At 39.8% G+C, this 24,335-nt stretch overlaps 2 protein-coding genes across 2 annotated transcripts; one reads left to right on the forward strand and one right to left on the reverse strand.

Moving 5' to 3' along the window:
* Positions 1–8,962: 8,962 nt before the first annotated feature.
* LOC138141504 (maternal embryonic leucine zipper kinase-like) lies at positions 8,963–24,311 on the reverse strand. The gene is made up of 8 exons (XM_069062224.1): positions 23,926–24,311; positions 23,689–23,871; positions 23,379–23,639; positions 20,987–21,596; positions 16,397–16,448; positions 15,492–15,636; positions 15,012–15,115; positions 8,963–9,469 (listed from the first exon to the last, which is right to left on the reverse strand). The coding sequence occupies exons 1-8, from the start codon at positions 24,145–24,147 to the stop codon at positions 9,088–9,090; spliced, it is 1,959 nt and encodes a 652-aa protein (XP_068918325.1). The 5' UTR covers positions 24,148–24,311; the 3' UTR covers positions 8,963–9,087.
* Positions 17,688–20,970, forward strand: LOC138141502 (elongation factor-like GTPase 1). The gene is made up of 2 exons (XM_069062223.1): positions 17,688–17,810; positions 17,860–20,970. The coding sequence occupies exon 2, from the start codon at positions 17,901–17,903 to the stop codon at positions 20,940–20,942; it is 3,042 nt and encodes a 1,013-aa protein (XP_068918324.1). The 5' UTR covers positions 17,688–17,810; positions 17,860–17,900; the 3' UTR covers positions 20,943–20,970.
* Positions 24,312–24,335: the final 24 nt, after the last annotated feature.

Here is a 24,335-nt window from a genome sequence, read left to right on the forward strand (position 1 = left end):
CGCCTTCTGTGATCGCGGCTTTTGTTAAACCGCTGTTTATTGCCACTTATCGCATCTTAGTTGCTATCGAGACGCGATTGCCGACGAAAATCGTGAAATTTGAATGGGCCCCTGTCCACAGTGGGAATCGTCCAATTTAACAAAACCAAAAGAAAACGGATGGGAGGTTTGATCCACGAGAAGTGGGCGAGTGCGGCAGAAAAAAATATTTACATGATAAATCTTCAAGCAGAAACAAAAAGTCTCCGATGCCTCTGAAGTCACTGGAGCAATCCACCCCTTCCTGCAAAAGACTCAGATTCTAATTCGCTTATTTGAGTTTTTATCGAAAATCGTAATGACAAACGGTCGACTTATCAAGATGCCTTGGTACCTCCCTATAAATAACCGCCACCCCGAGTTCCTCAAGACACGACATGTAACGATCGCGTATTAACTAGTGTGAAAGCATATGGCGTGCGAGGGTAGTTTCTTGGCGGGAATCTCGTCTATTAGAAATTGGAAAAGACGGTGTAACCCCCTGATCAGCTGTTCAGACGTTAGATTTAACCGTTCCTCCGTATGACGCGGATATCATTAAAATTCAAATTAAACCGAGTTTTTATCACTCGGTGGAGTTACCGCCACCGATATAATATGGTAATTCCAGGAGTCCGAATGAGATATGCGCTGGATTGCACACATGGCGCTACAAATTTGATTCGACTGATTTGGTAGTCAGGGGCTGACAGAAATTAACATGACGACTAATTTAGATAAGTTGGTCAGGTAGGTGTTTAACCTGCTGAAAGGTGACAGGTGGTTGTGAAGTATGGTTTCTTCTTCAGGTTTACTAATTAGTAAAATGCAATATTGTTGTTGTGTTTTGTGACTATACTATTTTTAAATAACTACTATATTGTATTGGGTGATCGAAAATGGTTGTGGATAAATAAACGAAAATGTATGTGGCAACTGTGTGGGTGGGGTAGAATTGACATTTCTTTGACATTTCATATAGGGGCATTTAATTTTTTTTTAGGTATAACATTGCACATTGAATTGACAATTTTCTAAATTGCGCAACTATGAACTGTCAAAGAAGTGTCAACTCTACCCTACCTAAAGAGATAGTTGCCATATTTATCCACAACCATATTGGACTAATAATGACGTAAGGGATAAAATATCCCTTTAGTGCTGAGACATATACGCTATTTTTTGCACTTCCCAGTAATACTTATAAATTTAAACAATAATCATTTTGATGAGTTTGTTATATGAACATGGTGCTATTTGGATTATTGGATTACGCAGTAGGTAACGTCATAGCAACGGTGTCAACAAAATTTTTCAGTCTTTAGTGTCATTTTAAGTGTTGAAACGAATCGTAACTTCACAGAATGTTATCGATAAGAAAATTAATGAATCTACAAGTTTTGATATAGGTAAGGTCTCTGACAGGATTGCGGAAGAATTAAAACTCACAAAATCCAGAAAAATTTACGAACAACAATATAAAGGTTTTGTTAAGTGGTGTATGGAGAAACGGGAACTAATAATTACGTAAGGAATAAAATATCTCTTTAGTGCTGAGAACAGATACACTATTTTTTGCACTTCCCAGTAATATAAATTTAAACAATAATCATTTTGATGAGTTTGTTATATGAACATGGTGCTATTTGGATTACGCAGTAGGTAACGTCATAGCAACGGTGTCAACAAAATTTTTCAGTCTTTAGTGTCATTTTAAGTATTGAAACGAATCCTAACTTCACAGAATGTTATCGATAAGAAAATTAATGAATCTACAAGTTTTGATATAGGTAAGGTCGCTGATAGGATTGCGGAAGAATTAAAACTCACAAAATCCAGAAAAATTTACGAACAACAATATAAAGGTTTTGTTAAGTGGTGAATGGAGAAACGACTCGGAAACTACAATGAAAACGCTTTATTTGTTTATTTTAAAGTAAAATCAAAAGTTTTGTGCTTCCACACTTTGGTGGTAAATATCACTTATACTGTTAATTCAATTAATAATGATTTATAATAACATTTTATTTTTTACTTTATGTCCCTAGGGATTTCAAATGTCATGTTATGTCCCTAGACACTTTAGTCCCTGTTTTATTGACATCTAATTTGACAGCTTTAACGGCTCGACATAGTTCGACACAATAAAATTAGAGCCGCATAATTCCACAGGACGCTTTGTTCTTTTAGAGACACTTTGTATAAATATAGATGCAACTGTGATAAAATTAGTTTGACAAATTTTTAATTTACTAATTACATTATACATTGCCAGAAACACTAACCAATAAATTAAATTAGAATTAAGACTTAAGTTGTATTTCTAGACTCTTTTAAATATTGGATTAAAATTTGCCATTCAAATTTCCTAAAATATGATTAGGTTTTTTTCACTTTTATTTCTAATACTATCCATTTTGTTTTCAAAATATTAAACGTCTCGTTGAATTAAATCGTTAACTAAATTTAAAAAAAATTACAGTCATGACGGGAAATGTATGGTATGCAACCTTCATTACACGTTTGTAGTATAATGAGTCATCGGGACAATTAACAGCTGGATTATTAAATTGTTACTAAACAAACCGAAATGTTTTTTAAATGGAAAAAAAATTGTTCGTCAGGAAAACCACCATTCCATCCAGGTCGTTTAACTCCTGTAACGCACTTCCCTCATTATAATAATAATAATAACAATAGCACTTATAAGCGGTTCGATATCATCCTTCCACCCTTATAATTAAGCCGCCCATTAGCAAAAACTCGTCTTATACAAAGCCATTTAAACCCGGGACAGGTCTTTAACCCGTCCCTGTTATTAAGAAGAGCAAGGCAAGACTCATGCAGTCGCTAACATAATATAACAACGACCGCCCATCCGGAGGGAACTCCGTGGAGGGCACGTGTCATTTAAAATACACCTGTCACGTGACACCTGATGCGCCCATCAAGTCGAACCGTTAACACATGCGTCGGGATCACGACCATATGGGCAAACCAGTACTAATCAAAAAGCTGGCAAAAATTCCCAGTCCCGCCGATTAATTATTTTACCGCAAGATGCCTAGATTATCCCCAACGACAGCGACGTTTTGTGAGTTTTTCTTCGGTTTTAATAGCGCCGTGGTCGTGTCAAATGAATTATTGAACAGCTGTATGTAAACGACCGTCCTTAACATTCGGTCGGTAGCTTCGCGTTTCGAACAGGATGCTTAATACTAACCTATGTCATGATTAAAGCTCGTTCATTAGCCTAATAATTCCGGTTATTATTAATTTTACGGTCGTTAATATTAACATATCGGTCAGTTGGTTTATGCGTTAATTAAACCGAATGTTACACATTACACCCGATACTACATAATACTGATCGCGGTCGTAATTAAGTAGAACAGTTTCTGTTTCTTTTAATTACGCCTTCACCGATCGATTTTTCCACATTGAAATTCACACCGAGCAATTAGTTGCACTTTTATCGGGGGAAAAATCTCGGCGAAAATTGTTGTAATCCGACGTTTCAGGATACATTCCACGGTCTCTGTTATGTAAGTCGCGACAAAACCAATACGAGAAACGCGTTTTTTCTAATTCAATTTATTTTCACGAATTTCGGTAAACGCCGACCAAACAAACAATTATTTTTATACAAATCCTGGTCGGTTTCGCAACTCGACGACTGTTGTGGTTGCGTCAAAAAATCACTTTTTTTGTACGCCTATGCAATAATTAACCAAAAAGGTAAGCGTAATTACAAGTGGGACAATTGTTGCGCAATTACCACAAAAATTGTCACTTACCTTCAACTCGCAAAAAAATCTATCCCTGGTTTCGTTTTGCACAAAAGCTATGATAAAAAAAATATGCATAATAAATTTAGCTGGGGTCCAAAAACAATAGATGATCTCATTGTGGCGAATTTTTTTTTTTTGGAAGATGAACTCCAAAATCAAGTCAATAAATTACTACATATTACATAATTAGAAATTTACAAAAGATTTTCATTATTTTCCTCTAGGTCTAGAAGGTTCCCATATTTATTTTAACGATGTTTCTAAATTGCTACTCAAGCCCAAATCAAAAATGATTTAATTTAATTCAATTTAACTATTTATTGATCCGTTACAGAAAATTAAATAATGACAAATGTACAATTTGGTCCAGTTTTGGTAGTTAATTTGTTTCTCCCTGAGAAAATGATCATGTATCATGTACGTATTAGGATAGGTAAGTTTACAGAGATTTTAAAATTCTGTTAAGTCATAAGCTGAACACACCACGTGCTTTATTTCATACATATACAGGGTGACTTTGAAGATTGTGCAGATATTTTAACATGTATAGAACCCCATAAAATGCCTTATACAAATGTTGATATTTTTCGAGAAAGACGCTAAAATTTTTTCAAAAAAAGTTTGGAAGCCACTAAAGTTTATGAAAAAAATGGCTCAATAAAAATCATAGTAGACTTTTTTGTTGTCATTTAATTCAAAATTAAGTCACTTTGACAAGAACCTCAATCTTAACCTCAATTTAAATCACAAATGGCTTTCACCTGGAGAAAACCGATATGGTTTTGATCTATGGCGAAGCCCGTGCACATTCAGAGGTTTCCTCAAAGAATACTTCCCAATACACGAACTTTTGTATATAAACGTTGTGCAGCATCTTCTCAATTTCGGGCGTTTCGAAATGAATAAGCGTGATCTTGGCCACCAACGAGAAGATTGCATTTTAGTTGCAGAAGAAGAAATTCTTCACGAACAAAGATTAATTTTATCGAATGCAAGTGTATAGATGTTAAAAGAGAACATTTTTAAAAGCAATAAAGCCATTTACATAACTTAATGTGTGTTTTGTTTTACATTTTCCGCGAACTTTAGCAGTGCCCCTCGTAAAGGAAAATGGAATTATTGGTTTAATATAAAAAGATTCTGGTTTGATGTCTCGTTGGAAATTACTCCGAACATAATGAAAGAATCAACATAGGAAGCTGTTGGACACGTTTGACACATCTGAAATCTCATTTTTAAGTTTTTGATGTCAATTAAGATGGTTTCTTGAGTGAAAAATAAGGTAAAATAAACTTAAGATGTAAAGAAGACTGAATAATGATATTCAAGAAGGTAGAACAAGAGCAACTGCTACGTTGGATGCTTAAATAATAATAAAATGAAGAGAAAAAGTTACGCTTTTACAAGAATCATTAAGATTAATCAAGAATAATTCTTTAGGATAAGAAAGTAAAAGCCTAATTGTAACATTTTGGGCTAATTACCAGGATAATTGGATGTCTCTTGACGTAAAACGTACTGATAATAAATGAAAAATTGTGTGAAACCTTCTTACGAGAGATAGGTTGGAATTATGGTCAAAATTCAACATTTAAAAAAATTATTTGATAGGAATTATCAAATAGAAAATTAATTGACAAATGGACAAAATCAAATTTACATTATGAAAATTTTCATTTCCCGTTTTTTTTTTGCAACCAACTGTACTGTAACTCTGATCAGCTGTTTAAATCTATCCTCACTTTTTGCGTGTTTTTAATATACAGGTTGAAGAATCAGTCTTTTTTAAGACGAGTGGTATATGTATCAGCTATTTAATTTAAATCTAACCTCACTTTTTGTGTTGTTTGTGTTTTTAATCCGAGTTTGAAAAAATCTGTGTTTTTAAGACAAGTGGTTCATTCGCAATCGACTCTTCAACGCTAACTTCGACGGCAAATAAAAAACACCTTTATATTTCTTCCAAATTCATTTCACTACGAATCAAATCAAAATCGAAAATTGAATGAAATTTTACGTGTTTATTAAAGTGATAATTTCAAAATTGAAACCGCAGCATTTGCTACTTCAGTAATTCCTTCAGGTTGTTCTGCAGAAAAATCTTACTGCTTTTTCGTTTTCATTTTTACTTGAGTAGAACGGAAGAGATATTATTTTTATTTCGACAGGAAAACATGACATTTTATAATTTAACTGAGTAAGCCAAAGTTTGACATACTTGACTCCCTCTTTGGAAGAACTAAAATAACTCTTAATACAAGGGTCACGTAAAAAATATTTTTTTGTTCGACACTGTCAGAATTTGAGAATTTTCTCCTGTGTGAACGTCACGCTAATTTTAAAGATTTTAAGCGATTTGGAGTCTTTAAGTGGCTCGTCGAACAAAAAAACGTTGTATTCAACTCGTTCGTGCCAAAAAAGCCCAATTTATACACGAACTCGTTAAATAATAGTATATTATATATTGAGGGAGAGAAATGCATGATTTTTCCTAAGGTGCAGTTTGTAGCCAGAGGGCGAAGCCCGAGGGCTACAAAGCACCGAGGGAAAAATGAGCATTCTCTCCAGAAGTATATATACTATTTTTTTCACGGTAGGGAGTAGAAACAGCACAAAAATCTCAAATTTTAAGAATAAAAAAATGATGACAAATGAGTTGTCATCTTTCGATGAATTTAATGGAATTAGTAGTTGCCTTGACAACACAATTAGATTTTTGTCACAACAGTCAAAAAAAATGAAAACTCCCATTAGATTTTTGTCACAACTGTCAAAAAAATGAAAACTCCCTAGGGAGAAAATATTTGCAAATATGCTCTACTTCTGTCACGATGTTGACATCCGAAAAGTTGATTTCTACTCCCGATCGTGAAAAAACTAGTATTTTGACAAAATTGATTGCTCTTTAGAATTTTATTTTATAAATACATACAACTATTATTCTTTCACCAGGAATCCTTACGTGATACCTAGAAACTATTGAGCTTCACTTTCTCACTTTAGCATTACCATTACATAAAGCGATATCATAAAAAATAGTCATTTTTATATTAAGTGCGCGAAGAGAGTGTTTTTTGTGCATGAAAAGGTCTTTTACGCCGAGACGAAGGTCGAGGCAGTATAAGCCTTTGAATGCACAAACACATCTTCGCGCACGAAATATAAACAATATTTTTTCTATAATTGATTCAAAAATTTGAAATTAAAAATTCAAGTTTCAATGCAGTGACCATGTTGCTAGGTAACTAATAAAAAACAGTGCGTGAAATGAAAAACAGAAATAGTCGTATGCGTGAAATTGCATTTCACACACTGTTTTGTATGGTTTCTATGGTTTCGATCTTACTAACAATGCAAAAAAAAATACACGTCAGAAAATGACCCACTTCAGGCACCGATAACTATGCGTGAATTTCAATTTTTTGAATCAATTATAGAAAAAATACTTATAATATGTGTTTCCAGAGTGTTACTCTGGATCCTCGAGTCGAAAGCTTCTAAGGTTTTAAAAATGTTCACAAAGTGCTGTGCTATGTGCTATTTTGTTTAAGACAAACTGAAGCTCATTATATCAAGAATTGCTTGAAATTCATAGTATCTTCTACTAATGCGGTATTAATATGTATAGTATAATTCAGAATAAGTGGCATCGCGGTAGGCGTTGATTCTCTAAAGTGAGCTTTATGTTATGTCAAAAAATTTAGTAAACATGTGAAACCGTCATTACTTTATTCTGAGGTTATGCGTTACATAATTGTGACATGGTTTTCACCCACAGCAGAGATAACCCCCAGCCAAATAATACACTTTTCATAAATGAAACAAGGAAGTTCCAAATACTTATAACAAGAAAATAAACACAAAACGATTCCAATGATAATATCAAGGCCAAATTAAAAGCGAAGGTTACCAACAGCATTGAAACTAGGGTATTATTAGCAGGGGTCTTGCTGCCAACGTAAATTTGAATTTCCAACGCCTACCGCGATGCCACTTATTCTGAATTATAATATACTATTCCGGACATGGAATCTTGGCCACAACTGACATTTAACTGACAAATATGTGTGAACTGGCCTTTTTTGAATATAACCTAACTTTTGATTCGATAATGCCATTTCCCTGCTTTTTTAATGTCACAAGAAAAACTTCAAAGTGATTTTTAATAATTGACATTCATTAACGACACTAATGATTGGTTTACACATCATTTTTTTAGAAATGTCAAAAAAATATTGGCCAAGATTCCGTGTCCGGAATAGTACATACTTATATCGGGTACTCACTTAAATCTATCCTCAAAGTATCACAGTAAAAACACAAACAATGCAAAAAGTGAGGTTAGATTTAAACAGCTGATCCCTAATCCGTGGGTGGTGCGTTCACAATCGAGTCTTCAAAGCCAACTTTGAGGAGAAATTTTAATGAACACCCAATATTTATTTACACTTACTCATTCCAAACCACACTTCTTTCTGTTGTTTCAATTCCACCCAGAAAACATTGTCATCGATATTTTAAAAGAAGCGTTCGACAGAAAATAAGCAAAAATACTTACCTAATCATATTTTTCCTTAATATCTTATCGACATTCTCATTGTCCCTTTCTTTTTTCGAAACTTTGAATGAGAGAAAAACCTACTGGACTAAGTCGGAGCAGCAGGACGAATGGTTTGTTTACTTTCACTTCGACTTACCATACAGACGCTTCTCAAGCTGAATCTCTAGGAAACAAAATTTAATTCGTCATTTCTTCTTTATGGTTTTTCTCAACAGGTCCGTCACATGTCGCTCTTGATAGGTAGCCATTAGCAATATTCCAATGTATTCTCAAAATGTCGTTATGAATTTACAAATAAAAGCTTAAATTTTTTTTATCTTATCAACTTTCAAAAATGTTCGTCAGGTAAAGAGCCTTTCAGTCATGGCATAGAATGACCCGGGCGATGAATAAATCGCAGATAATTTATTTTTCACAGAATACACACAATACTGCACAAGCCAGCGTCTCCAAAAAAAAAAAACAAAGAAAAAGTAAGTCTTATTCCAAATTTGGAGGAAATAAAAGGCATCTGTACACCTAACGTAACAATTTCTCGAACTACTCGTACTTACTTCCAGGGTTACAAAAAAATAAATAAAAAATCAACATCTCTTGAGTATAAATTTATTACTGTTTAAGTACTTAGATTGCAGATTTATAAATAAATAAACTTCCGCCGCACCACCGCTATAAAAAATAATACACCATTTACCGTGAGTATAAAACTTGTGACAGTCACACTGTAGACTCGGTGACCTGCCGTAAATCCTTCGTGGTGACGGCGAGGACCTCCTCGCACACCCTCTTGTAACACCACGAATCGCCTTTCAGCCGCTTCCTCTTGATCCCCACGAACGCGAAATGCTTGTTCGACAGTTCGACCTTCTTGTCCTTTTTCTTGACCGATGATGACGGCGTCGCCACGGACGAACTCCCGCCAGTGGGAGTGTTAAAGTGCAGAGGTCCATTTTTCAGGATGGACTTGGGTGGAGTGTCGCAACTCTGTGACCTCGACGTCACGGGTCCCATGCACGGCAGATAACAGATCTCCAGCTCGAAGGAGCAACCGTTGCAAGGGTGCAACACGTTCGCCTCCACTTTCCCCCTCAGGGTGAATCTGAAAAGTGAAATTTCGTGACGGCTACGAGGGTCAGGAGGCTTCGAGACTTCATCCAAGGCGTTTCTCTAATTCTTCGCGCTCGAGAAAATTTTAGAAAATTTCCGGTGGAACAAAAAAACACGTCGATGACTCTAACATGTCAGCTATACGTATATATTTTCCATTTTGGACAAACTTCTCTAATTTTCTTGGGGGCGGTTCGGACGACCCCCCGGAACTCGCCGCGTCCTCTCTTTGTCGTCTTCGCTGTTCGCGAAGAATGTTAACACCTAATTTAGAGTGCAATTATGCGAGTATGGCTTCGGAATCGCAAACGATTAGCAAATGCCATCACGGTCCCGGTATCTGCGTGTATCTATTCCGTGGAAGAGAGGCGCAGATCACGTCTTCGCGTCCGTCATCTTGAGACTCCGGAGAGGACACACCGCTTGAATAGCAAAACCGTCCGGAGGCCGGCCTGATGGGTCTCCGCATCACCCAGCATATCAATTAACACCTCGGTCAGGTACAGCGGAGGATAAAAACGAGCAACCGTAGGAAATTTATGTCGAAATGCGATTTTCTTGTCGTGCCAAGAGGACGACGGAATTCGTCGAGACGGTGCGTGTCCCACTTGCTGATCGCGAAGAGTTAATTGGCGGATAATTAATTGTGAGGTCCGGAGGAAACCGACGGCGGGACCGTTTTTCGCGGAAATCCTTGCGGCGTGTGTCGGCCGTTTCTCATTAAAGTTCTTCGACGTAAATGACACCTCCTTCAGATAAGCTCATCTCGCTGGAGGTGTGCTCGACAGCTTAATCGATAAAAGTGTCCGGAACAGATGACCGTATTTGCATTATCCTCGCGAGTGGTGTCGCTCTGCGATTTTTTCAAAACTGAAACGCTGACGACGCAAATAGCAATAATTACAATAATAAATGGTAAAATATACACGGAAGAGGTGAGGTAAGCGGCGACGACCGTCTGTTTAGTTGTTCGATAACGTAATAGAAAACTGTCACAAATTTGTAATAGTTATTTACGTAACAAGTATGGAAAGTGACACTTTACCGCACGAGTGTGTTTTTATTATATTTTCGACACTAGTGCCGAAAACACTTTCCTACACTTTACCGTAAACCGTTAGAACTAAACAAAACGGGATAAATCTAAAGTGGATCTAATACTGACAAACTACAAAATTTTTACCACAGATACTAGTCCACAGAAGTTTTTTTAGAAAATACTTGAAACAATATTACAACTTCTCGTGAACGTCGAGCACTGCTCGATGCGTGCTTTTAATGTTGTTAACGCAATTCCGCTCAAATAAATACAATGTTCGTTGAAATCCTGAATGGACAGCAGTTCAGTTCAGACCAAAGTGGACGTAATTTATGCATGGGAACGCATCTGTAGTCGTTGTTTAACAACTAAACGAGTATTAACCTAAGGTACCCCGCATACATTATGCATCTCCGATTTGTTCCCTGTCTGTTGGTATTTTTACCACGACGAACAAACACAACTTCCATTATTTTTTCCCCCTCGAAATTCGTGTTTTCACCGTCGTTCCGTTTTCTAACCCGACAAAAACGATCGAAACGGTAAACGGGAGAAATCTCGGAAAACACCCACGAGTCGAGCTCGAGGCCGAATTAAACGTAATTAGAAGAAATCAATTGAAGAAAAGCCCGGCGGCCAACTTGCACGAGCGCTGAAATCAACGCGAAAAAGCCGGGAGCTCTTGGATCGGAGTATGAATAAATTATGTCATTAGAAAGAGGGAACTTGTCAGCCCGGAGCGTCTATGCAAAACGCACACAATTAGAAGTAATTAAATGTCACAACTTGTGGAAGTATTCCGGCCGGTTTATGGATGCATCGAATCAATCGATCCAACTTAACACACCAATCAACCCTTCGGGAAATTTTATCCAGAACAGAATAGTATATTAAAATACAGGGTGTTTTTGAAATGCGTGCACAAATTTTAACCACGCACATTTTATAAAACATGATATACAGGGTGTATTTTTAAAATGTGCCGAAATTTTACCTACGAGGTTGTAGGACAACGTAGAAAACTAAAAGCAATTTTAAAAAATTGTAGCTCAAAAAATAAATGTCATTTTATTTTTTTACATTGAATTTTTTTAATATTTTTTCCGAGTTCTACATGAAGCCAGTAGCTCGTGATTAAAATTTGTGCACGCATTTCAAAAACACCCTGTATAAGTTGCAGAAGGCATCTATTCAAACACGAACTTGAAATGAGTGCTTGAAGGACCTTCTGCAACGAATCTTTTATACAATTTTTTCTATTTTGCCGCTTTATACCATTTTATAAATAAAAAAAATAAAAATTTTAAATGTAGGGAATTTTGCGGTGGTTGGTGACATTTTTTATGTGGCATAATTTTAGCCGGCTGTGAAAAAAATTAATTTTTCTAATTTTGACATATAAAGTGACACTTTTCAAAATTAACTGACGTTGGGAAACGTCACACTTTTCGTAACTGGTTACGAAAAGTAAAATCTTTCCTAACTGGTTAGGAAAAATTTATTGTATCATCAATTTGACACTGTCATATTTTTTGTTTTTAAGCAAAATAACCGTGCCTACTTACCTACTTGATATTTTAACACAATAATAATTTATTATTAATGAAATTCATTACTTCGTTTAACGTTTGAAGAAACTTTTTTTTGTCAAAATTAGAAAAAATCTTGTATGTAACACATTAGGAAATGCAATTTTGTGTAACTCGTGTGATTTTGCGGGATCTCGCTGCGCTCGTCCCGCAAATATTCCACTCGTTACACAAAATAACGCATTTCCTAACTGGTTACATAAATAGCTATTAAAACGTCAGATTTTTTTAATTTTCGCATTTGATGTTTAAATGAATGTTGAAAAAAGTTTATCACTAACGCCGCCGCAAATTAGGCAAATTGCACAAAAGACGTTAGAAAATTTACTTCCGGAGAAGTCTAAATCCCAGAATGAAAATTAAACGTTTTGTTCATTGTTATTTATTAATTTGCTTTGTTTTCTTTGAGATTTATTTTTTGACGTCTGTCAGTTGACACTTCACGCTACCAACATCAATACAGTAAATTTTACTAGTCTAACACGCCAACGACCTATGTATTAAAGCACTCAAATGATGTCATTTGGGTGCTAGAATAGACTAATTCTAAACGCAAAATAGAAAAAAAAGTTTTGCCGCGCTCCCAGCGTTAGCTTGAAGACAAAATGGAGGCCACGATGCGAGCGTTTCGAAAAAACGCACCACCAGAAAGAACATTGAATCACGTAAACCGGCGGTCGATCTGATTTCCGGTCCTCGTCCGTTTTCAGTTCTTCCAATAAAACCGTGATCGATCCAGTCCGGTGCGCGGGAGCGAGACGGAGATGGATTTTTAGAGTCCGAGGAATCGGTTCGTCATCAATGAAATAAATACCGAATGGGTGCTACCGTTTGGTCGGTCGGCGGTTTACCAGCAGTGCTTGTGCGCTTTTTGCAGACATTCTCGAGCCGAGACCGGATGATTGTCGATTTGGTGTGAATGGCTACCGTTCGAGATGTAGGGAAGTTTTTTCCGGTGCGAAAAACGATAAGCTCGCCGCTTTATGGCGGTAGTACCGGAAGCGATCGCCGTCAACGATTATTATGAGCGGAATGGATCGTTATTGAAATTTTACGATGTTAATTCATTCCTGACGGCTTTCTATTTAAGGATGAGACCGGGGGAGGACGAGGGGAAATGGCAACACACCCACATTTTGTGGTTACCCACCTCGAAATTACAGTGTTTCTGACGTGGCTGTTTTGGCGCTTTTTGTCTGCCAAAGAAATTTCATTAACAATCCGTCGTCACAAGTGCCGTCGATGTTTTTTTCGGTTCCTCATTATTTCCCACTTTTTACAAACACCTACTTATCTAATTTCAGATGTGAAGTAATGAATGAATAATGTCTAATAATGTCTAAATAATTCACTGATATGAGAAATATCGTCCTAAAATAATATGTACAGTCGCGAGCAATAAATTTTTTTGTTCGACACTGTCAGAATTTGAGAATTTTCTCCTGTGTGAACGGATTTTGATAAATTTGACAACTTGTCAAAACGAAACGTCAAGCTAATTTTAAAGATTTTTAGCGATTTGGAGCCTTTAAGGAGCTCGTCGAATAAAAAAAAGTTGTATTCAACTCGTTCTTGTGTAATTTTGGCTTTTTTTGGCACTCGTGGACCTTTAAAACTCTCGTTTCACTCGAGTTTTAAACTGGTCCACTCATGCCAAAAAAAGCCAAAATTACACACGAACTCGTTAAATAAATAACTATTGGTCGTCAAGGTCATTCTTTGACGTAATCGAAAATGCTTCATTGTAAAACAGTCGTAAATGTCATAACCTATCATCATGTTGTATGACATTAATTGTCGTTTTGTTCTCATTTTTTTGACACTTTGTTGACGTGGGCATAATCAGGCAGGGAAATTTTTTTAAATTTGTGACAATCTAATCAAATTGTGAGATGACATTGATGTCCAAAATTTATTGCTCGCGACAGTATATTATTCAATGACCCGATAATGATGGCTATTACTCGCGAGGAGGATTTTGTCTCACGAGCCGCAGACGAGTCGCATAATTCATCCGAGCGAATAATAGACATTATCCGCGAATAGAATTATTCCGATATGTTCTTAAATAAATTAACCGATAAAACCATAAATAATTAAAGACATATATCTTCTTTTAAGTAATGAAAAAGTGTAAAACTTATAACAACAAAATATTCGCTTATTATTCCTATCAGAATCAGAAAATAAATAAATTTTTCTGGGTGGCACGCGCGTGTCACGAGCTTAGAAAATAATTGCGTAACGCAACAAAAAATGTTCCCCCCTATTCTTTATAAATCAAGCTCCACAATTTGAAACCAAATAATGGACGACGTATCTTACAACCTCCACTGAACCCGCGGAGCCTCCCCGTCCATTTTTCCTTGCTGATTGCCTGTCCGCGACTCGTAGGTGGAGACTAATTTTCGTCGACCAACAAAAAAAAACGAAAAAAAAACACCCGTGCACTTCTATCGATTTTGATTAAGTGCAAAATATCTTATTTAACAAATAACTAATTAAGTGTTAGTAAAACTGATTAGCGCATGAGTTATGGGGCGTTTGAGCCGTTCGTTTAGCCGCTGGTATGCTAATGGCTTGTTGAAATATCGGTTATTGAGGGTCGTAAATTACTGAACATCAAGAAAAAGATGTTACCACTCTCCCGACTGAAACGCCTCAAGCCAAATTAATGCATATTATGCGCATATGTATCATTTTAAGCGGTCAACTGGATTCGTGCCGTTTTTACGTGGCTGTTATGTGTGAAAATTGCAACATCCATTTACCGGAGGTCGTTCTTGTTCTTTCCCACTCCGGTTATGAATTATGTCTAGGGCCTCGTCGACCACACCTTGAAGACTCAATCCGTCCCGATGGTGCAAAAAAATTCTAACATTCTTATTTAGTAGGTAGGTACTCACCCCTTGCGAATACACTCGAATCCTTTCCGTTGGAAGGCCTTCGAAAGCTCCGTGATCACGTATTCTGGATCGTTACACTGCGTGGTCGAAACGTTACATAAATCCTGAAAGAGAAAGCCAAGATAAAAATCTTTCGGAAGAGAACAAAAAACCAAAAGCAATCACTTGAAGCTCTTGAGCGTCGGCTGGTACTAAACGATGTGCTCTCCAGAAAATCATAAGTCATGTGTCCAGATATTCATTGAATTTTAGTTATTCTGGTAATTCTTTTGAAACGCCATTACGAGCCAGTGCTCGTAAATGAAGCTGTCTTTGGAGCCGACTTAATGGACAATTCATCAGAGCAAAACTTTGAAAACGACTCTTCACAGTGATTGTTCTTATTTGAAAAAGAATCTGCCGTTGATTCCCACCAAACAAGAACCACCACCTAATCTGAATGATTTGCATCGTTTGGTGTAAAAAAACAACTTGACTCACTTTGGTGCTTAGCAGAGCGGGCTGTGCAACCCCCTCGGTCCGCTTCGGGGTGAGAACGTGGCGCACCTTGTGCAGGGACCTCTCGATGCTTCCCAGGACGCGCCTCGCCGATCCCGGAGTTTCGCTATTGAGCGGCGTCCTCTTCCTGGAACGATTTATCGGATAAATCCGAAATGAAAGTTGACCCGATTCGTCCTTGGTCAGTTCTGGTCGTGGGGGCACAAATCGCGCCCTCCAAACGGACCGGAAACCGATGTTTATGATAATCAAAGCTGGTAAACATGCCCGGCCCGGTAACCGCGTGCAGGTTCACCAAACACGCTCAACCCCTTGTTTACAACCCCCACACTCCATATACTCGACACTTTACTGCTTCAATTACCACAACCGGAACGAGCTTAATCAGGGAGACGTGTACGATGTTGCAAGTATGGCAATTAGTTGCGTGCGGATGGACTTGCGGAGATCGTTCGTTCGTTGGCATACCGCGACGCGAAAAAATTCCAAAAATTACACCAAAAATCCACCACAATTTCCGGTGTCTGACAGGTGGCTTCTAACAAAAAAAAAAATGTTTCTTTCGTTTTTTCACAGCTTGTCTCGACTGGCACATCTCGATCATTCAAAAAAAATCAATAGATAATGTCTTGGGTTCTGTTACATCACCTCACAGGTTTTTCAGGCAAATTATTAAAATGTCTCGCACTAGAAGTGGATTAAGATATTACTGTACATTATTTTATGATGGTCTTCCAAGTTATTTAAAGTACGCGATCCTTAAGAAGAAAATAAGAGCCCTATATTGATTGCGAATTTTTGTTTGCTTCTTTCCGATCCTTGCGTAAAAAGGAAAGTCTTTTTACAACTGATTGCAAAAAACACGACAACCATAAGAAATAACTCACCTTTCTGGCGTTTTCGGTGTGGACCTGTCCGTCGTCACCTTTTTGGCGGGAACTGAAAAATTCAAAATTCTCACTGATTCCGTTCGCCAAACGACCCCCACGTCAAGAAAGTGACGTTAATGGAAAATCTTAATGCCCCCAGATAAATCCCATTTCGGGGTAATAGTGTTGCTATAACGTCAACATCATAAAGGGTCTCGCAGTAACAAAGTTAAAACGGTGATATTTTAACGTGGGTCGGGTGAGCGATGCCACCCCCGGGACCACTTCACGAACTGCTTCGGCGATATTTTCCGGCACTTTCTTATTAGTGTTTAGAACACTTGTGTAAAGTTGAACTAATTTAAGAGTTTCAAGCCATAAAGAAGAAGGTAACAGCCCTTGAAGAAGTGGACACTGATATACACATCTGCACCGTTAAGACAGTACCAAGATGCAGTCATTTAAAGTTTTAACTACTTCGCCGTCACCTGTTTCGTGATGCACGATGTTTACTCAAGATTTACGCAATTAAATTACGACCGAGAAAAATCCCACGGAAACTGTTCGAACGTGTTTATCACCGTTTTGTTCGTTCAAATCAAACTGAAAAGTCATTCTGCAAGGGCGTAAAAATTTAAAAGAACCGTTAAATCATCAAAGCTCTCCCCAACATCTCATTTTTCCGTTTATTAAACAATATCCGTGAAATTAAGTGTAATTCGGTGTAATTTTCAATTTTCTGATATGTTTCGCTCGAGCGGAAATGACTTAACGTTGTCCTTTTAAATGGAAACACCTGCGTCACACAGTTGACAATAAATTTCAAGTACATTAACTGCACTAATACTGTCTATTTGCAACTGTAACAAAATAAAAAAAGAAAATTAAGCGTCGAATAAATGAAATATGATTTCGATTGCACCTAAATTTGTTTGTGGATTTCCAAATTGTAAAAATAACAACATAATAAAATTTAAAACATGAAAAACATTGAGAAAAAAAAGAAAAAACACAATTCAAAATTCACCAAAACCACACATCACACATGAAGTACATACCGCTCGATGAAGAAAATTTTGAAGGGGGGGTCAAAACTTGAAAAGCAGAATTTATTACACCTGCAAAAGTTGTAAATAAAATGGATATGGCAATTTTCAAAGCTTCCAAACAAATAAATTTTGACGCAAAACATCGCAAGCCACTCATTTTAAAGTATCGATTTTTTTTGTCTCATCGATACTTATTTTTCAAATTTGAACTCTTCTGCAGCGTAAAGCGCGCTTAACACCTCAACGTAAACCGTCCCTTAGCAGCTGGCCTCGAGCCTCGTGCACGTGACAGCTGACAACAGCTTGCACAATGTGACATAACCTCAAAACATTACTTGTCACCTTCCATACATTTTGCCGTTGAAAACAACATTGCCACGCACGTAAGTTCCCAAAAACTACAAAATTCCATTATCGAACATCCCGATTCAGGCAGTCACCATTTTCATCGAAAGTCTGCCCCCGCTTGGAGCATGGCGGCGGCCAGACCGCCCCTCGAACTGCTGCAAGAATGCATGAAAAACACGTCGACCATTCGAAACGTGTGCATTCTGGCCCACGTGGACCACGGCAAGACCACAATCGCGGACTCCCTGCTCGCAACCAACCGTTTGGTGAGCAAACGCATGGCCGGCCTAATCAGATATTTGGACGACCGACTGGATGAACAAGAACGAGGGATCACGATGAAGAGCAGCGCCGTGTCGTTGCTGAATTTGGTGCGGGACGACGCCACCGACGAAGAGACACCGCTTTTGATGAACCTGATCGACACACCTGGCCACATCGACTTCTCCTCGGAAGTCGGGGCGGCGCTGCGCCTCTGCGACGGGGCCCTGATCGTCGTCGATCTAGTCGAAGGGGTGTGCGTCCAAACTAGGGAAGCGATCAAACAGGCGTTCACCGAACGCTGCAAGATGGTGCTGGTTCTCAACAAAATTGACAAACTCATCGTGGAACTGCACAAGGAGGTGAACAACATTTTCTTGGCGATTCTGCACGCGATAGAGGACTGCAACGCTATCGTGGCTGAGTTGTACCAATACGAATACTGCGATTCTGAAGTGGACATCGAAGACACCGGTCTCTTGTTCACACCTGATGTGGGTAACGTGATTTTCGCCAGTGCGATCGACGGTTGGGGCTTCACCACCAAGCAAATATCCACAATGTTCGTAAACGCGATAAAGAATGAAAGCGTGGACTCTTTGAACACGAAAATGTGGAATTTTGACGCTTACGTCGATTCCAAATCCAACACGATTAAACTGGGTGCTGTGGAAAAAGGCAAAACGAATTTATTTGTGCAGCTGTGCGTCAAAACAATCTTCCACATCTACTCGACGATAGTAATCCAGATGCAAAAAGATAAAGTTGGTGTCATCGCCCACAAACTCAACATACCTGACATCACCCGCGAGATGAACCACACCGATCCTAAAATACAACTCAGGGCGATAATGCAAGCTTGGAGTCCGCTAGCTGAAATTATTTTGCACCAGTGCATGAAGATTGTGGTGCCCCCATCCAAGATCGACGAGGACAAGGTGAAATATTTGTTGGATTTTAACAAATTCTACGAAAACGAGTTTCATAAAAATTGCTTGGACAAACTGGTCGAGACTTTCAAATCTTGTCCGTCGGACGCAACGGCACCGTGTGTCGCGTACGTTTCAAAAATGTTTTGTGTTGACAATAAAAACTTGTCTCAAAATAAACCGAAGATGTTCGTGCCGAAACCGAGGACTAGAGGTGTGGAACAAAAACAAGAAAGTCGCAATGGTGGAGGGACAACAGAAAATGACACTAGTGAAGAGAAGAAAGAAGACAAGGAAGAACGGAAAGAGGATAAAGACAAAAACGAAGAAGAGAAGACTAGAGAAGTTGATTTTTCGATAGTAGCTCTGGCTAGAGTGTTCACTGGGGCTCTAAGAACTGGTCAAGAAATCTACGTTTTGTCGCCGCAGTATGTACCGGAAGACAAAGACAATTCTTCCAACAAGTATGTTCAATTGGTAAAGATCAAAGAGCTGTACATGCTCTTCGGTCGCGAGTTGGTCCTCGTAGATTGCGTGACAGCTGGCAACGTTTGCGGCATCGGAGGTCTAGAATCAGCGATAGTGCGAACAGCTACTCTGTCGACGACGTTGCTGAGCGTCCCCTTCGTCGAGCACCCCTCGCAGCCCCCCATAGTGCGCAACGCCGTCGAACCGGTGAATCTCAAGGACCTCCCGGTGTTGAGACAAGGCCTGAGAGTCCTGATGCAGAGCGACTCTTGCGTCCAAGTCATCATCCAAGAGACGGGCGAGTACGTGTTGTTGACGGCCGGCGACGTCCACCTGGCCAAGTGTTTGGAAGATCTGACGACGAAATTCGCCAAAATCGAGATCAACGTCTCCAGTCCGATGGTGTCGCTGAGGGAGACTATCGCCCACGGTCCCAACAAAAGCGACTTCAAGAAAGACTTGGAAAACTCGGTGACGGTCGAGATTTCGCAAATTCGTCTGAGCGTGGTCGCGGTGAGACTGCCGGACGCGATCGCGAACGAGGTCGAGAAGAACTACAAATTGTTGAGTTCCGTCGAGGAGCACCGACAGATCAACGGGTTCGAGCTTCTGGCCAAGCGCAACGAAAAACCCGAAGAGCTGAGAGCTCCGGTGTTGAAAAGCTTCAAGAGCGAGGCGACCAACGCGGCGCTGAAACACGCGAGAGACCAACTGGACGCGGTTTTCGATTCGTGCAAAGGGGTCTGGGCTAGGGTAAAGAATAATGTGTGGAGCGTGGGGCGGATGAGCGACAGCATCAACCTTCTGATCAACGCCACCGGGGACTACTCGAGGACGATGTTCGAAACGTTGGACGAGAACGACCAGAGATCCTGTCTGGACCATTTCGTGGTGAACGCTTTCAATTCCTGCTGCAAGGCGGGACCGCTCTGCGAGGAACCCTTGAAGAACTGCGCCTTCCTGATCAAGAAATTCGCGATTCTTCCCGGGGAAACTTTGGACGGCACCACCAAGACGAGCGTCAACATCGAGTCGACTCTGGGTGCGGCGTTCAGGGAAGCTTTCGAAAAGCAACAACAGAGATTGATGGAACCGATGTTCACGACGAGCATCCAAGTCAACACGAACATCCTGGGGAAGGTGTACTCGGTCGTGAACAAGCGGCACGGGAAGGTTTCGGACGCGGTGGGCATGGACGAGCAGGAGAAGATCTTTCTGGTGAAGGCGCAGATCCCGGTGGTCGAGAGCACCGGCTTCGCCAACGAGATCAGAAAAACAACCTCCGGCCAGGCCATACCGACGCTCAAGTTCAGCCATTTCGAGGTGATCGACGGTGACCCGTTCTACGAGCCGGTGGAGGACGACGAGGACGAGGAAGATGTGAACGTGGAGTCGGCGGTCAGGGCCACGAAACTGAGAAAGGCGATAAGGAGGCGCAAAGGACTGCACGTGGAGGAGCAAGTTGTCGTGCACGGAGAGAAGCAGAGGACCCTCAACAAGAAGAAGTAATTTTCTACTCAATAAATATTTTCCGAAAGTGCTGCTTTCATTACCTGGCGAACTGTCGCTCCCTAGCGTCGGGCTCCTCAACCTCTTCACGGGTCTCCTCACGGTGGCGGGTTTGAACGGTTCGGCGAATTTCGCGTCTACGCCGTCCTCCACGTTCGAAGGACACACATTCTCGACGTCAGCTTCGCAGTCGTAGTATGGGGTTGTCACGGGACTCTTGCACTTCAAGTCCTTGCCTTGAATGATCGTCAGCGGTTTGGGTTGGGGCTTCTTCACGGGCGTTTCGTCTAGTCGCATCTTCAGGTAGATCTGTCCGGGGAGAGCGTTCATGCGCAAGGACGCCCCCTTTTTCTTCCTGGACAGCAGCAGAAAGTAGGTGGCGGTGTGATAGTCGTACTTCCATTTTTTCAAGTGGCGCCACATTCGCTCGGGGCTTGTCTCGTAGTACGCAGCCATCACGTTGACGCAATCGTTGTCGCACTTTCGCAAGTCCATCGAGCTGTAGTCGACAGGGTCGAGGATCCCCAGGGTGAGCCAGGGGTGACTGAGGAGCTCCACCACGGCGATGCGCTTCTCGGGGTCCACTTGCAGCATGGATCTGATGAGGCGGCGGCTTTCTTGCGACAAAAATCGCGGCTCTTCGTACCTCCCGTTCTAAAAAAAAAGAGTGTGCTTAACACCGCACGACAAAAGTGAAAACTTCCATGATGCTCGTTACTGATTTTAAGTAATATGTACCTACCTATTATATAAAAAATATATCATTATGGATGATAGTACTTGGAGGAATAAGGAGCAAGGCATAAATCATTAATATTGTTTAAATCCAATGCTGTTTTTAAATAATAAACATCAAAAAGCTGTATTTTTCAATAAAAACTGCAAATACGTCCGCTTTTAGAAGTACATACTCTGGCAAAATTTGTGAGGTTAGGTTTGGATGTTTAAATTTTATTTTCTTGACGATGATATTGAACACAACACAAGTTTTCATAGCAATACTCTGTATTATGATAATTTGTCCATTTTCCTCTTCACATTTTGCTACACACATTTTTCCAACACCTAGATGAATTGTTGAAGCCATATAATTGAGAATTACGTGTATTAAATCCTACATTTATCTGTAAACTTACAATATTTGTCGTGCCTTTATCGTTTGTATTATATAAAACTATACAGGGTATTTCACTAGTGATAATAAGCCTGACGGAATAATAAATTCAACCCACAATACATTTTCAAAAAAAGGAGGACATTTTAATGACAGTAGCCAGCTTTTTTCGGAAATATAGTGTGGGTTGCATTTTAAATTACGTCAGGCTTATTATCACTCGTGAAATATCCTGTGTATATATACAGTTACTCCTGCAGCTCTGCACTGAGGTCAGTCAGGTCACAACACAACGTACAATGAAAATTTAAAATTGACAAGTGACGCACAGTTGATTGTTTTTCGCTCGCTCCGCTAAAAACTCGACTCCCTTGATTTTAGCTTGCCGTGTCGTGCTGCGAACGATTTTACCGTGTCGCATGAAACTAATTCACTGTCCGGGAATAAAATGTATGTGGCGCGCCTAAAGAAGTTTTCACTTCAAAAGACAATTTCTATTTGAAATGGCACCGGCTGCCATAAATCTTGAGTCAAATATCATTATACGAATTGTTGTTTCCCCACTTGTGGATTTTAAATTTCCCGCCAACTGCGAGCCAATAAGAACGTGTCTACTGATGGCGGGATTTTCAAAAAACTTCTGCACGGCGGATTGAACAAGCAGGATTGTAAAAATATGATTTGAAAACGAACATTGCTGTGTTTGCGCCGTGACTGTTTTGTTTTTGTCGTCCTGTCAGAGAATGCGGATTTTTCGTGACAAAAATGTCAGTTGTGACAATTTGTAGTTGTACAAAAAATAAATGCGCGCTATGCATCCTACAGATTCGAGCAGTTCGGAGAGCGTTTACAGCACGGTGTTGCAGAACTTCATCCCGGCGGAACCCATCTTAATCCAGGGGAACGGTCACGTGACTCTCTTTGGCCTCAACAACCACTTCAGCCCGACGATCCCCAACAGACTGAGGACGCGAGTGGCCCCGGAAGAGTACGAGTTGACGATGCTCCTCGTCAACAAGGTCTTGAGGAGGAACTTCATCAACAATCTGATCTGGTTCTTCTGCGGATGCATCTCGTTGTGCTGCACCCTCGGATGTTCGATGTGTCCAGTGATTTATTTTAATAAGAGAACAATACGCTCCTTGCATAAGACCTTAAAATCGGAGAACAATCGGTTGTACAACAAGCTCGGACTGAATCTGTCCTTGCACAAACACCACTTCGGGACTTTTAATCTAGTTGAATACGTCATAGTGATTAACTTTTTACAAAAACCAGAAATTTATGTTCCAGATTAAGATAATAAATTCCAATTCGCTCACCAATATCTTTTTGTATAAGCCGTCGATGTTGACGTCGTCGAAGGGAAGAGCGCCGACGAGCAGGGCGTAGAGGAGGACGCCCATAGCCCAGACGTCGACCTCGGGGCCGCGGTACTGTTTTCCCAGGACTAGTTCGGGTGCAGCATATGTGGGGGAACCACAGGAGGTGAACAACGGGCTTTCCATGCCCCCCTCGGGGCGCGCGCAAAGGCCGAAATCGATCAGCTTGAGATTTTGGTCTTTATCCAACAGGACGTTTTCCTAGAATTAAAAAATTGGAATTTTTCCCCAACAATGAAGTCACACTTACCGGTTTCAAGTCTCTGTGCGCGTAGCCCAAACTGTGCAAATAGGCCACTCCCGAGACTATCTGTCTAAAAAACATGCGACTTTCTGATTCGGTTAAGCGGTTTCGTTCGACAATGTGATCGAAAAGTTCCCCACCGGAGCAGTACTCGATCACGATAAAGAAATGCGTTTCCGTTTCGATCACCTAAAGTACCGTCGACGATCAATAAGAATCGTATTTTCTGTTGAAACAACTCACCTGGTACAACTTACAGATATGCTGATGTGAAAACGACTTCAGAGCTTTCAGTTCCAGTTTGACTCTTGGCAAATCATCTCCAAGTCCAGTCTTGTTCATAATCTTTATGGCCACTTTCTCGCCGGTCGCGATGTGCGTTGCTAATTTTACTTTTGCGAAACCTCCGCATCCTATAGTCTTTTCCACATCGTACAACCCCTTCAATTCGTGATACCGCACCATCTCGCCTTCTCTTTAACTAACACCCACCACACACATAAACACACAAAATCTGACTATTACACGTTTTATTTCTCAAAATAAACACATATTTGTTTACAACATTTCAAATGATAACGAATTTTCAGGCATTTAAATTTGAATTGTTTTGACGTACGTCACATTAAAATTGATTCGCGCCGGTAGAGAGC

Source organism: Tenebrio molitor, chromosome 1 (assembly GCF_963966145.1).
Source record: "Tenebrio molitor chromosome 1, icTenMoli1.1, whole genome shotgun sequence".
NCBI lineage: Eukaryota > Metazoa > Arthropoda > Insecta > Coleoptera > Tenebrionidae > Tenebrio > Tenebrio molitor.

Bases quoted from the DNA above. Each gene is read 5' to 3' on its own strand.
- LOC138141502 (XM_069062223.1), top strand. From the start codon at position 17,901: ATGGCGGCGGCCAGACCGCCCCTCGAACTGCTGCAAGAATGCATGAAA.
- LOC138141504 (XM_069062224.1), bottom strand. From the start codon at position 24,147: ATGGTGCGGTATCACGAATTGAAGGGGTTGTACGATGTGGAAAAGACT. The intron at 15,637-16,396 runs GTGAGTTATTTC...AAATCGTTCCAG, and splicing joins ACACCGAAAACGCCAGAAAG to GAAGAGGACGCCGCTCAATA. The intron at 15,116-15,491 runs GTGAGTCAAGTT...TTTCTCTTTCAG, and splicing joins CCGCTCTGCTAAGCACCAAA to GATTTATGTAACGTTTCGAC.